This window comes from Oncorhynchus nerka, linkage group LG19 (assembly GCF_034236695.1).
Source record: "Oncorhynchus nerka isolate Pitt River linkage group LG19, Oner_Uvic_2.0, whole genome shotgun sequence".
In the NCBI taxonomy this organism is placed as follows: Eukaryota; Metazoa; Chordata; class Actinopteri; order Salmoniformes; family Salmonidae; genus Oncorhynchus; species Oncorhynchus nerka.
In genome coordinates this window covers 40,186,456-40,201,254 of record NC_088414.1, presented here as the reverse complement: position 1 = coordinate 40,201,254, position 14,799 = coordinate 40,186,456, and the positions used below count along the sequence as shown (strand labels likewise).

Sequence of the window (14,799 nt, the reverse complement as noted above, 5' to 3'; positions counted from 1 at the left end):
TCTCAGGAGTGTGAATACTTATGTACATGAGATATTTCTGTATTTCATTTTTAATAAATGTGCAAAAATGTCTAAAAACACATTTTCACTTTGTCATTATGGGATATTGGGATGTCATTATGGGATATTGTGATGTCATTATGGGGTATTGTGATGTCATTATGGGGTATTGTGATGTCATTATGGGGTATTGTGATGTCATTATGGGATATTGTGATGTCATTATGGGGTATTGTGATGTCATTATGGGATATTGTGATGTCATTATGGGATATTGTGATGTCATTATGGGATATTGTGATGTCATTATGGGATATTGTGATGTCATTATGGGGTATTGTGATGTCATTATGGGATATTGTGATGTCATTATGGGGTATTGTGATGTCATTATGGGATCATGTGTGTAGATGGGTGAGAAAAACATATATTTAGTCCATTTTGAATTCAGGCTGTAACACAACATGTGGAACAAGTCCAGAGGTCTGAATACTTTCTGAAAGCACTGTACCTGTAGCATTGATTCCAGTCTTATAGATGGAGTAGAACATGGAGGAGTAGGAGAACACGATCACCAGGAAGGCTACCAGGTTCAGACCTATGGACACACACACACACACACACACACACACACACACACACACACACACACACACAGTGCAGAATAAACACAAGCACACACAGGGGGAGACACAGTACAGAATGAACACATATACACACACACACTATTTATTAACAGGAATGCTGACAGGTTCAGACCCATAGAGAGAGATTTTAGATATTTTTATACAAACCCTTTAATTGCACAATTTAGAGAGAGCAAGGGAGAAGGAGAGAGAGAGCAAGGGAGAAGGAGAGAGAGAGAGAGAGAGCAAGGGAGAAGGAGAGAGAGAGAGGGAGAAGGAGAGAGAGAGAGAGACAGAGAGAGAGAGCAAGGGAGAAGGAGAGAGAGAGAGAGAGAGAGAGAGAGCAAGGGAGAAGGAGAGAGAGAGAGAGAGAGAGAGAGAGCAAGGGAGAAGGAGAGAGAGAGAGAGAGAGAGAGAGCAAGGGAGAAGGAGAGAGAGAGAGAGAGAGAGAGAGAGAGAGAGAGAGAGAGAGAGAGAGAGAGAGAGATGCATGAGAGAAATCCATGCAGGCTGGCTGGCTGGCACACACACACACACACCGTACCAAGGAATATTCCGATAGAGTATCCTTTAGCAGTGGGTTTCTCCTGTCTGTCAGAGTGTAGGGGGAAGCAGACCCCATTACGACCATAGTAGTTCCCAAACAGATCGTCGTTCAGCAAGGGAACCACAGCGATGATGAACCCCAGCACCCAGATAGACACTAGCACCACCTGGTGGGTAGAGATGGTACAACATACTGTCTATCGGCCCCTTAGCACAGTATTCACATCTTACCCTAGAGGTCCAGACTACTGCTGGTTTTCTGTTCTACCTGATAAAGTGTCCCGGGTCTAAATCAGTGCCTGATTATAGGGAAAGAATGAAAATAAGCATTTGAGGTCCAGAGTTTGAATTGAAGGGATAAAATGTGACCGACTGGCTCAAAACAGGGGTGGCAGGTAGTCTAGTGCTTAGAGCGTTGGGTCAGGAACTGAAAGGTTGATGGATCAAATCCCCGAACTGACAAGGTAAAAATCTGTTGTTCTGAACAAAGCAGTTAACCCACTGTTCCCATTGGGTTGTCTTTGTAAATAAGAAATTCTTCTTAACCTGGTTAAATAGAAAATGTTTTTTTCGTTTTTACATTGCCATATCACACATTACAGTTGAGGGACAATGGGAACGAAATTCTGCTAACTTTATAACCCCACTTTTGAGAAAATGGCCCTTGAGTGTGATACTGGAGAGCTCTTCTTTGTCTACACCCATTCAGCATAATTTACACCCTCTTGAGCTTAAGCCCCCACCCAAGCTCTGTCCATTTGATTTATGTTAGGAACCTCTAGATGGCTTGTGTACACTGTAACTTCACTTTTGAGAAAATGGCCTTTGAATGTTTTAGTACCCACTGGAGAGCTCTTCTTTGTTTACACCCATTCAGCATCGTTCACACCCTCTTAAGCCTTATCCCCACCCATCTCTTTAAGGATTCACATGTGAGGCCATGAGCTAAACAGAGTGAGTACAGTAGTGTGCTGAACATCCAAAGATTTCATGACTAAAGGTTTATGCTACGTCTATCGACATGTCTGTAGACAGTTGTCGTAGTGACATCATGAACATTCTATTGTCATCCGATATCAAACTTGTTGTTGTCGTTATGAAAAAGTATAAACCCAAAAACGGCATGACATCAGCAGCCTGGTGGTCCAAAACATCATAACTGGTGTATTTTAACACCAATAAGTCAATTTATTTCAAAATGAATTTAGTAAATGTCAATCTAGTAAAACAGGCAACTAAAAGCAACTTTCTAAACAATGGCTTGGTTAGTTTCTAGCTTGTTAGCTAGCTAGTTAGCGATCGTTAAGTTAGATGGCTAGCCAATTCAAATAATGACTGTATCATATAGCTGACAGCATCTTAACTTTAGCAAAGTTGATTCATTATTACAGAAAAATAAACTCACAACAAGATCATTATTTACCAGTTAATGGCAAACTAATGACAGAAAATAGGATGTGAGTGTGACAAAATAAAAGCAGGACACTCCATTGGAGAATATTAAAACTTGGACACTGTCTCATATCCTATTTTGACTTTGGAGCAGGTCATATTGTTCTTCACATTACCGTCTCTGGTAAACACACACACTACATCAAATAAAATGAAAGTTAATTTGTCGCAGGATACAGAAGGTGCAAATGGCTCTGAGATACAAATAATATTCCTACACAGATAATATACGTAGCGTTAGCAAGCGAGCCAGCTAGCTAGCTAACAGTATGCATTAACTTGCAATGAAAATGACCTTCCGTCAAAATTTGAAACTTATAATATCTGAAAATGTAGCTAGCTAGACTCTCTTACCCTTATATATGTATGAACGCTTCTCCCTCTCTGTCACTATGGTTTCCCTTAGTTTGAAGATGTAATCCAGAGACAGGTATTTTATACAACAGCCTTCTGTGTGTTCTCTCTTCAACTCCCTCTGAATATTTGCAATCAAACGGCAGAATTACTCTCCTTAGCTATCATACTCTGCTTCCACCGGACATTCCACTGATTTCAAAACTCCATTAAGTAGAAAGCATTAGCAACACTTTTTTCAGTTCTTTGTGATATCTTCAAAAAAAAGTGTTAGAAAGGATTACCATCACATACTGAGCAGCTCATGTAATAGACAGAAGCGACCTACATGGTATACCAATCCAAACTAATCTCTCGGCATGTCCAGCCCATTCATTAACTCAGCCAATCATGGCTAGCGGGAAGGTTTCTGTCTTCTTCCATGGCTAAACCAACTAGGCTCGTAATTTAACAATTGTATTCATATTTTGAGATGGCATACATGTTTCTTATTAACTTCTTGGTGACAGGGGGCAGTATGTTCACGTCCGGATGAAATGCATGCCCAGATTCAACTGCCTGCTACTCATCCCTAGAATATAAGATATGCATATTATCAGTAGATTTGGAGAGAAAACACTCTGACGTTTTTAAAACTGTTTGAATCATGTCTGTGAGTACAACAGAACTTATGTAGCAGGCGAAACCCAGAGGACAAACCATTCAGATTTTTTTTTTGAGGTCACTCTCCTTTCAATGAGATATCTTTCGGAATCCAGATTTCTAATGGACCTTCATGCAGTTCCTATCGCTTCCACTGGATGTCAACAGTCTTTAGAAATTGGCTGAGGTTATTCCTTTGTGTAATGAAGGAGTACAGCTATCTTGAACAAGGGTCACTTGAAGTGTACTGTTAGAGGCGTGTGACCAGAACGCTAAAGTTAGTTTTCCTCCTGTATTGAACAGATCATCCCGTCTTCAATTGTATCGATTATTTACGTAAAAAAATACCTACAGTTGTATTACAAAAGTAGTTTGAAATGTTTTGGCAAAGTTTACAGGTAACTTTTGAGATATTTTGTAGTCACGTTGCGCAGGTTAGAACCAGTGTTTTTCAAACGCGCCAAATAAATTGACATTTTGGATATATATCGACGGAATTAATCGAACAAAAGGACCATTTGTGATGTTTATGGGACATATTGGAGTGCCAACAGAAGAAGCTCGTCAAAGGTAAGGCATGAATTATATTATTATTTCTGTGTTTTGTGTCGCGTCTGCAGGGTTGAAATATGCTTCTCTCTCTTTGTTTACGGAGGTGCTATCCTCAGATAATAGCATCATTTGCTTTCACCGAAAAGCTTTTTTGAAATATGACATGTTGGCTGGATTCAAAACAAGTGTAGTTTTAATTTGCTATCTTGCATGTGTGATTTAATGAAAGTTTGATTTTCATTGTAATTTATTTGAATTTGGCGCTCTGCATTTCCACTGGCTTTTGGCCAGGTGGGACACTAGCGTCCCACATATCCAAGAGAGCTTTAAGGTACATGTTTCTTATTAAGGTACATGTTCCAGAAAGCATTTCTGCCAAAAAACGCAATTTGCTAAAAAATAAATTATGTTTACGTTGAAATGCATGTCTTGTGAAGTAGTGATGCTCGACATATGCCTAGTTTCCTGAAACGAGTCACAGATAGATCAACATAATGGCCACAGATAGTGCAGCAGTGCTTGTGTATAAAGTCACCAGCTGACAGACTCAGTCTGTAGTTTACCTGGTAATCAGATATACAGTATAACCTGATATAGCAGATTAAGTAGTTTGTCCTGTTGAAGGAGGGCACAAGTAATGTCATAAGCAGGCATAGTGTGACTCACCACAGTCTGTAGTTTACCAGGTCTCAGGTGGCTGAAGGGAAACACTATGACCAGGAACTTCTCCATAGTCAGGTAGGTCAGCAGCAGAACTGATACCTGGAAGACAGCATTACAGTTACAAATATACACTTTGTCTGTCTTTGTCTCTGTCTCTCGACAGTCAGGTAGGTCAACAACAAAACTGATATCTGTAACATGCAGTATTACAGTTACAAACACACACTCTCTCTCAGTGTCTCTCGCTCTTCCTTGTCAGATAGATCAGAAACAGAAATGATAGCTGCAGATACAGCATTACAAGAGGTCAAGACAACTGATTCCTGTAGTAGAACAGTGGACTCTGTAGTAGAACAGTGGACTCTGTAGTAGAACAGTGGACTCTGTAGTAGAACAGTGGACTGGCACTCTGTTTCTACTTTCTTGCCGACTATGGAATTGCCCTGCCAAACAGACCGGGACCTAATGAGTGACAATGATTTGGCATGATGGCACAAACAGACTGGGACTACTAGAACATCGTGATCCTCCAGACTTCTTCAGGGGAAACAGCTTGGGCTGCCAGTTTTGTGCGTCCCAACTGGCACACCACATTGCACCCTAAAGTAGTGCACTACATTGAGAGTAGGTTACCCTTTGGAACACTTCCTCAGACAGAAATTTATTGGGAGAGAAAATATATTCAGGACATGGTGAGTTAGCCTGCAGACAGGACATGACGTTCTGGAAGAATCAGAACGAGAGCAGAGAAATATATAAAAAATTCACTCCGGGATTCTTAATTTATGTCTGTAATCTGACACCAATAACTATACTCATTATTCTCATTGTACCTCTGAGGACTTTCTCTCCATCCACAGGCGTGTCTGTGTGTACGCGCGTGTTAATTCACCTCTGAGGAGAGCATAGCCAGGAATCCGATGGTTCGACATTCCACACTCTCCATCCACAGGAGAGCGTTCCGATTGTACTCCCCTCGGAACTTCACGTCAAACACACCGACAAAGAACAGGTACACACCCATCAGACAGTCTGCACCTGGGGAGAGCGAGCGAGAGAGAGAGAGAGAGAACTCTAATACATTCTCACTGACTGTATAATTTTTGCCATGGGTTCAAAGAGTTCAAGATTGTATCTGGGTACTTTGTCTTGTGTTGCGAGAGAGACGGTGAGAAAGAGAGCTAGAAATCAAAAAGGAAATAAACAGAGAAAAATGTCCTCCTTTTTGCTACCTATATCCCCCCACTAGAATCCCCATACTTTAATGAAGACATATTCTCTATCCTAAAGGGTGATCATGTCTATGCCCAGGGACATGTACTAGTATATGGTGTTGGATTCTGGGTTAAACTTGACAGAATAAACTTTGTTAAGCTTTTTTTACTCTGAGAATTAGAACCTAACAATGGTGACCTAAATGTCAGAACTGGACAAGAACCTGACACCCTCAGCGACACAGAGGGACAAGCACCTACCTGGAGGTGACAGCATTCCCTCCCAAATATATCGCCCTGGACACAATTACCACAAAACAACCAACAAGAAAATGGGTCACAACTCTTGCAGCTATGTCACATGCAGGGTCAGAACATAGTCAACGGTAGGCTTTGAAGGGGACCCCTACGGTAGGTACACCTACAGCTTGTCCCTTGGCAGTAGTACTGTAGACTGCTTTATCACTGACCTCAACCCGGAGTCTCTCAGAGCATTCACAGTCAGTCCACTGACACCCCTATCAGATCACAGTAAAATCAGTCTACTTGAACAAAGCAATACTCAATCATGAGGCATCAAAGCCAAAGGAACTGAATAATAATAAGAAACTATCGGGAAACAATAAATCCAATCCTTCTAGACAATTTCCTGGACATAATGGTTTCACTGCAATAGAGAAGGTGTAAACTTGCATGTAGAAAGCCTAAACTTTTTATTTGACCTCTCAGCTTTCTTAACAAATCAATAAATTTCAAGCAGACAACCTAAAAAAATGTATTACAACATTGGCAAATGGTTTGAGGAGGAATGCAAAACCGTAAGACAGAAATTGAGCAACCTGTCCAACCAAATACAGAAACCCAGTAAACCTGAGTCTACACCTTCACTATGGTGAATTACTAAAACAATACAGAAATACTCCACGGAAAAAGAAGGAACAGCACGTCAGAGATCAGCTCAATGTAATTGAAGAATCGATAGAATCTAACGACTTCTGGGAACATTGGAACACATTAAACAAACAAACATACAGATAAATATCTATCCAAAACGGAGATGTGTGGATAAACCACTGCTCCAATCGTTTTGGATCTACAACAAATAACAAACAGCAAAAACATTTACATGATCAAATACAACATCTTAGAATCAGCTGTTAAAGACTACCAGAACCCACTGGACTCTCCAATTACATTGAACTACAGGACAAAATACAAAAACCCTCCAACCCCAAAAGGCCTGTGGTGTTGATGGTATCCTAAATTAAATTATAAAATATACAGACCACAAATTTAAATTGGCTATACTTTAACATCATCCTCAGGTCTGGCATATTCCCCAATATTTGGAACCAAGTACTGATCACCCCAATCCACAAAAGTGGAGAGAAATTCGACCCCAATAAATACTGTGGGATATATCAACAGCAACCTTGGGAAAATCCTCTGCATTATCATTAACAGCAAACTCCTATGTTTCCTCAGTGAAAACAACGTCCTGAGCAAATGTCAAATTGGGTTTTAACCGACTTACCGTGCAAAAGACCACATATTTACCTTGCGCACCCTAATTGACAAACAAACAAACCAAAAAGAAGTAGTCTTCTGCTGCTTTGCAGAACTCAATATGGCATGAAAATCTACTATATAAATTGATGGAAAGCGATGTTGGGGTAAAACATACAACATTATAAAATCCATGTACACAAACAACAAGTGTGCTGGTAAAACACACAGATTTCTTTCCTCAGCGTCATGGGTTGAGACAGGGATGCAGCTTGAGCCCCACCCTCTTCAACATACTGTGCCTACAGAAATTCTACACCCCCTTGAACATTTTTCACATTTTGCTGCCTTAAAATGTCATTTTACCTACAGATCTACACAACCTTCTCCACATTTTCAAAGTGAAAGAAAGTTATAGATTATACATTTTTCAAATTAAGGAAAAACAATAACAAAAAGAACCCAAAGATGTCTTGATTACGGATGTCATCACAACTCTTTTTCACATGAATACTTGATGAAAGCATCTTTGGCAGCCATTAGAGCAAACATTTGGAATAATATTCTACCAACTTTGCACTACTCTTAGGGCAACCTATATTCATTGTTTTCGTCAAAATTGCTCAAGCCTGTTAAATTTGTTTGGGAATCGTTGATGGACAGCAATATTCAAACTTTGTCTCTGATTTTCAAGCTAATTTAAGTCAGGACTGACGGTAGACCCCTCAGGAACAATCAACAACTCTTGGAAAGCCAGTCTGGTGTATATTTTGCATTAACATTTGTGTAATTGTCCCATAGAAAAATACAACTTTAGCTAAGGGTTAGGTTTTCAGAAGACTGAGGTGGGGTTTTTCGTAACTTTTTACCTGGCCTTTAATCAGTTCATATTTCTTCTGATCCTGACAAACTCTCCAGTCTCTGCCGATGACATGCCAACACAACATGATGCTGCCACCATAATACTTAAAAACAGAGATGGTTTCACTTTGTGTTGTATTGGATTTTTACCGAACTCTGTAGTTTTTAATTTGTATTCTTTTGTTCTTTATTCTTCTGCAGGACAATTACTATTTTTTTTATGAAAAGACACAACACAATGGCTTACCAAGTGGTGTTGAGTGTTCCTGAGTGGTCTAGTCTCAGTTCTGACTTAAATATGCTTAAAAAAAAACAGAAACAAGGTTTAAATATCACTGTCCATCAATGACCCCCAACCAAAGTATTCAGACCACTTGACTTTTTCCACATTTTGTTACGTTACAGCCTTATTCAAAATGTATAAAATAATTTCCCCCTCATTAATCTACACACAATACCCCCAAAATTACAAAGCAAAAAACAGGTTTTTAGAAATTAGTGCAAATGTATAAATAATAACGCTACAAGCTTGGCACACTTGTATTTGGGGAGTTTCTCTCATTCTCTGCATATCCTCTCAAGATCTGTCAGGTTGGATGGGGAGAGTCGCTGCACAGCTATTTTCAGTTCTCTCCAGAGATGTTCGATCAGGTTCAAGTCCGGGCTCTGGCTGGGCCACTCAAGGACATTCAGAGACTTGTCCCGAAGCTACTCCTCCTTGTCTTGGCTGTGTGCTTAGGGTCGTTGTCCTGTTGGAAGGTGAACCTTCGCCCCAGTCTGAGGTCCTGAGCAGTCTGGAGCAGGTTTTCATCAAGGATCTCTGTACTTTGCTCTGTTCATCTTTGCTGTGATCTTGACTATTCTCCCAGTCCCTGGGGCTGAAAAACATCCCTATAGCATGATGCTGCCACCACCATGCTTTACTGTAGGGATGGTGCCAGGTTTCCTCCAGATGTGACACTTAGGATTCAGGCCAAAGCGTTCAAGCTTGGTTTCATCAGACCAGAGAATCTTGTTTCTCATAGTCAGAGTCCATTAGGTTCCTTTTGGCAAACTCCAAGCAGGCTGTTATGTGCCTTTTACTGAGGAGTGGCTTCAATCTGGCCACTCTACCATAAAGGCCTGATTGGTGGAGTGCTTGTTTGCCAACTACACAGAGGAGCTCTGGAGCTCTGTCAGAGTGACCTCCCTGACCAAGGCCCTTCTCCCCCGATTGCTCAGTTTGGCTCCAGGAAGAGTCCAAACTTCTTCCATTTAAGAATGAGGCCACTGTGTTCATGGGGACCTTCAATGCTGCAGAAATGTGTTGGTACTCTTCCCCAGATCTGTGCCTCAACACAATCTTGTCTCGGAGCTCTATGGACAATTCCTTCGACCTCATGGCTTGGTTTTTGCTCTGGCATGCACTGTCAACTGTGGGACCTTACATAGACTGGTGTGTGCTTTTCCAAATCATGTCCAATCAAATTAATTTATGACAAGGTGGACCCCAATCAAGTTGTAGAAACATCTCAAGGATGATCAATGGAAACAGGATGCACCTGAGCTTAAAGTCTTATAGCAAAGGGTCTAAATATGTATGTAAATACAGTATTTATGTTTTTTATTTTTAATAAAATAGCCACGCATTTTTGCTTTGTCATTTTGGGGTATTGTGTGTAGATTGACTAGGAACAAAAACAATTGAATCCATTTTAGAATAAGTCTCTAATGTAACAAAATGTGGAAAAAGGGAAGTGGTCAGACTGCTTTCCGAATGTAGAACAGTCTGCAGCACCCAGCCTCACGATACTAGAATCTGAAGTCAAATGTCTACTGTCTACTGTTCGCTGATGATCTGGTGCTTCTGACGCCAACTAAGGAGGGCCTACAGCACCTAGATTGTCTGCACAGATTCTGTCAGACCTGGGCATTGACAGTGAATCTCAGTCATACAGAAATAATGGTGCTGCAGCTACCGGAACAAGCACTACAAATTCCATCTAGACACCGCTGCCTTAGAGCACATCAGCACCACAGGTAAATTCCACAAAGCTGTAAATGATCTGAGAGACAAGGCAAGAAGGGCCTTCTACGCAATCAAAAGGAACATACAACTCAACATCCCAATTAGGATCTGGATAAAAATACTTGAATCAGTTCTAGAACCCTTTCCCTTTATGGTTGTGAGGTCTGGGGTCCACTCACCAACCAAAACAAACACCAAATTGAAACTCTGCATGCAGAATTGAGCAAAAACATACTCTGTGTACAACATTATCCACCAAATAATGCAAGCAGAGCAGAACTACCTAAAAGGAAGCAATTCTCATACCTTCCATAACAAAGCCATGGCCTACAGAGAGATGAACCTGGAGAAGAGTCCCCCTCAGCCAGCTGGTCCTGGGGCTCTGTTCACAAACACACCCTACAGAGAGATGAACCTGGAGAAGAGTCCCCCTCAGCCAGCTGGTCCTGGGGTTCTGTTCACAAACACAAACACAAACACACCCTACAGAGAGGTGAACCTGGAGAAGAGTCCCCCTCAGCCAGCTGGTCCTGGGGCTCTGTTCACAAACACACCCTACAGAGAGATGAACCTGGAGAAGAGTCCCCCTCAGCCAGCTGGTCCTGGGGCTCTGTTCACAAACACACCCTACAGAGAGATGAACCTGGAGAAGAGTCCCCCTCAGCCAGCTGGTCCTGGGGCTCTGTTCACAAACACACCCTACAGAGAGATGAACCTGGAGAAGAGTCCCTCAGCCAGCTGGTCCTGGGGCTCTGTTCACAAACACACCCTACAGAGAGATGAACCTGGAGAAGAGTCCCCTCAGCAAGCTGGTCCTGGGGCTCTGTTCACAAACACACCCTACAGAGAGATGAACCTGGAGAAGAGTCCCCCTCAGCCAGCTGGTCCTGGGGCTCTGTTCACAAACACACCCTACAGAGAGATGAACCTGGAGAAGAGTCCCCTCAGCCAGCTGGTCCTGGGGCTCTGTTCACAAACACACCCTACAGAGAGGTGAACCTGGAGAAGAGTCCCCCTCAGCCAGCTGGTCCTGGCTCTGTTCACAAACACACCCTACAGAGAGATGAACCTGGAGAAGAGTCCCCCTCAGCCAGCTGGTCCTGGGGCTCTGTTCACAAACACAAACACACCCTACAGAGAGATGAACCTGGAGAAGAGTCCCCCTCAGCCAGCTGGTCCTGGGGCTCTGTTCACAAACACAAACACACCCTACAGAGAGATGAACCTGGAGAAGAGTCCCCCTCAGCCAGCTGGTCCTGGGGCTCTGTTCACAAACACACCCTACAGAGAGATGAACCTGGAGAAGAGTCCCCTAAGCAAGCTGGTCCTGGGGCTCTGTTCACAAACACACCCTACAGAGAGATGAACCTGGAGAAGAGTCCCCCTCAGCCAGCTGGTCCTGGGGCTCTGTTCACAAACACACCCTACAGAGAGATGAACCTGGAGAAGAGTCCCCCTCAGCCAGCTGGTCCTGGGGCTCTGTTCACAAACACACCCTACAGAGAGGTGAACCTGGAGAAGAGTCCCCCTCAGCCAGCTGGTCCTGGGGCTCTGTTCACAAACACACCCTACAGAGATGAACCTGGAGAAGAGTCCCCCTCAGCCAGCTGGTCCTGGGGCTCTGTTCACAAACACAAACACACCTACAGAGAGATGAACCTGGAGAAGAGTCCCCCTCAGCCAGCTGGTCCTGGGGCTCTGTTCACAAACACAAACACACCCTACAGAGAGATGAACCTGGAGAAGAGTCCCCCTCAGCCAGCTGGTCCTGGGGCTCTGTTCACAAACACAAACACACCCTACAGAGAGATGAACCTGGAGAAGAGTCCCCCTCAGCCAGCTGGTCCTGGGGCTCTGTTCACAAACACACCCTACAGAGAGATGAACCTGGAGAAGAGTCCCCCTCAGCCAGCTGGTCCTGGGGCTCTGTTCACAAACACACCCTACAGAGATGAACCTGGAGAAGAGTCCCCCTCAGCCAGCTGGTCCTGGGGCTCTGTTCACAAACACACCCTACAGAGAGATGAACCTGGAGAAGAGTCCCCCTCAGCCAGCTGGTCCTGGGGCTCTGTTCACAAACACACCCTACAGAGAGATGAACCTGGAGAAGAGTCCCCCTCAGCCAGCTGGTCCTGGGGCTCTGTTCACAAACACACCCTACAGAGAGGTGAATCTGGAGAAGAGTCCCCCTCAGCCAGCTGGTCCTGGGGCTCTGTTCACAAACACACCCTACAGAGAGATGAACCTGGAGAAGAGTCCCCCTCAGCCAGCTGGTCCTGGGGCTCTGTTCACAAACACACCCTACAGAGAGGTGAACCTGGAGAAGAGTCCCCCTCAGCCAGCTGGTCCTGGGGCTCTGTTCACAAACACAAACACACCCTACAGAGAGGTGAACCTGGAGAAGAGTCCCCCTCAGCCAGCTGGTCCTGGGGCTCTGTTCACAAACACAAACACACCCTACAGAGAGGTGAACCTGGAGAAGAGTCCCCTAAGCAAGCTGGTCCTGGGGCTCTGTTCACAAACACAAACACACCCTACAGAGAGATGAACCTGGAGAAGAGTCCCCCTCAGCCAGCTGGTCCTGGGGCTCTGTTCACAAACACAAACACACCCTACAGAGAGATGAACCTGGAGAAGAGTCCCCCTCAGCCAGCTGGTCCTGGGGCTCTGTTCACACAAACACACCCTACAGAGAGATGAACCTGGAGAAGAGTCCCCCTCAGCCAGCTGGTCCTGGGGCTCTGTTCACAAACACACCCTACAGAGAGATGAACCTGGAGAAGAGTCCCCCTCAGCCAGCTGGTCCTGGGGCTCTGTTCACAAACACACCCTACAGAGAGATGAACCTGGAGAAGAGCCCCCTCAGCCAGCTGGTCCTGGGGCTCTGTTCACAAACACACCCTACAGAGAGGTGAATCTGGAGAAGAGTCCCCTCAGCCAGCTGGTCCTGGGGCTCTGTTCAAACACAAACACACCCTACAGAGAGGTGAACCTGGAGAAGAGTCCCCTCAGCCAGCTGGTCCTGGGGCTCTGTTCACAAACACAAACACACCCTACAGAGAGGTGAACCTGGAGAAGAGTCCCCTCAGCCAGCTGGTCCTGGGGCTCTGTTCACAAACACACCCTACAGAGAGGTGAATCTGGAGAAGAGTCCCCTCAGCCAGCTGGTCCTGGGGCTCTGTTCACAAACACAAACACACCCTACAGAGAGGTGAACCTGGAGAAGAGTCCCCCTCAGCCAGCTGGTCCTGGGGCTCTGTTCACAAACACACCCTACAGAGAGGGAATCTGGAGAAGAGTCCCCTCAGCCAGCTGGTCCTGGGGCTCTGTTCACAAACACACCCTACAGAGAGGTGAACCTGGAGAAGAGTCCCCCTCAGCCAGCTGGTCCTGGGGCTCTGTTCACAAACACACCACCCTACAGAGAGGTGAACCTGGAGAAGAGTCCCCCTCAGCCAGCTGGTCCTGGGGCTCTGTTCACAAACACACCCTACAGAGAGGTGAATCTGGAGAAGAGTCCCCCTCAGCCAGCTGGTCCTGGGGCTCTGTTCACAAACACACCCTACAGAGAGGTGAATCTGGAGAAGAGTCCCCTCAGCCAGCTGGTCCTGGGGCTCTGTTCACAAACACACCCTACAGAGAGGTGAACCTGGAGAAGAGTCCCCTCAGCCAGCTGGTCCTGGGGCTCTGTTCACAAACACACCCTACAGAGAGATGAACCTGGAGAAGAGTCCCCTCAGCCAGCTGGTCCTGGGGCTCTGTTCACAAACACACCCTACAGAGAGATGAACCTGGAGAAGAGTCCCCCTCAGCCAGCTGGTCCTGGGGCTCTGTTCACAAACACACCCTACAGAGAGATGAACCTGGAGAAGAGTCCCCCTCAGCCAGCTGGTCCTGGGGCTCTGTTCACAAACACACCCTACAGAGAGATGAACCTGGAGAAGAGTCCCCCTCAGCCAGCTGGTCCTGGGGCTCTGTTCACAAACACACCCTACAGAGAGGTGAATCTGGAGAAGAGTCCCCCTCAGCCAGCTGGTGCTGGGGCTCTGTTCACAAACACACCCTACAGAGAGATGAACCTGGAGAAGAGTCCCCTCAGCCAGCTGGTCCTGGGGCTCTGTTCACAAACACACCCTACAGAGAGATGAATCTGGAGAAGAGTCCCCTCAGCCAGCTGGTCCTGGGGCTCTGTTCACAAACACACCCTACAGAGAGATGAACCTGGAGAAGAGTCCCCTCAGCCAGCTGGTCCTGGGGCTCTGTTCACAAACACACCCTACAGAGAGATGAACCTGGAGAAGAGTCCCCTCAGCCAGCTGGTCCTGGGGCTCTGTTCACAAACACACCCTACAGAGAGGTGAATCTGGAGAAGAGT

General features: G+C 44.9%; 1 protein-coding gene across 1 annotated transcript in view; it reads right to left on the bottom strand.

Annotated features, from left to right (window-relative positions):
- LOC115117438 (relaxin receptor 2-like) overlaps positions 1-14,799 on the bottom strand; it is a 244,117-nt gene that overhangs the window by 31,124 nt on the left and 198,194 nt on the right. The window contains exons 16-19 of the mRNA XM_065004938.1: positions 5,728-5,873; positions 4,839-4,934; positions 1,171-1,339; positions 512-598 (exon numbers count right to left, since the gene is read on the bottom strand). Of these exons, the coding sequence (XP_064861010.1) occupies positions 512-598; positions 1,171-1,339; positions 4,839-4,934; positions 5,728-5,873 (498 nt within the window). The remainder of the gene's footprint in view (positions 1-511; positions 599-1,170; positions 1,340-4,838; positions 4,935-5,727; positions 5,874-14,799) is intronic.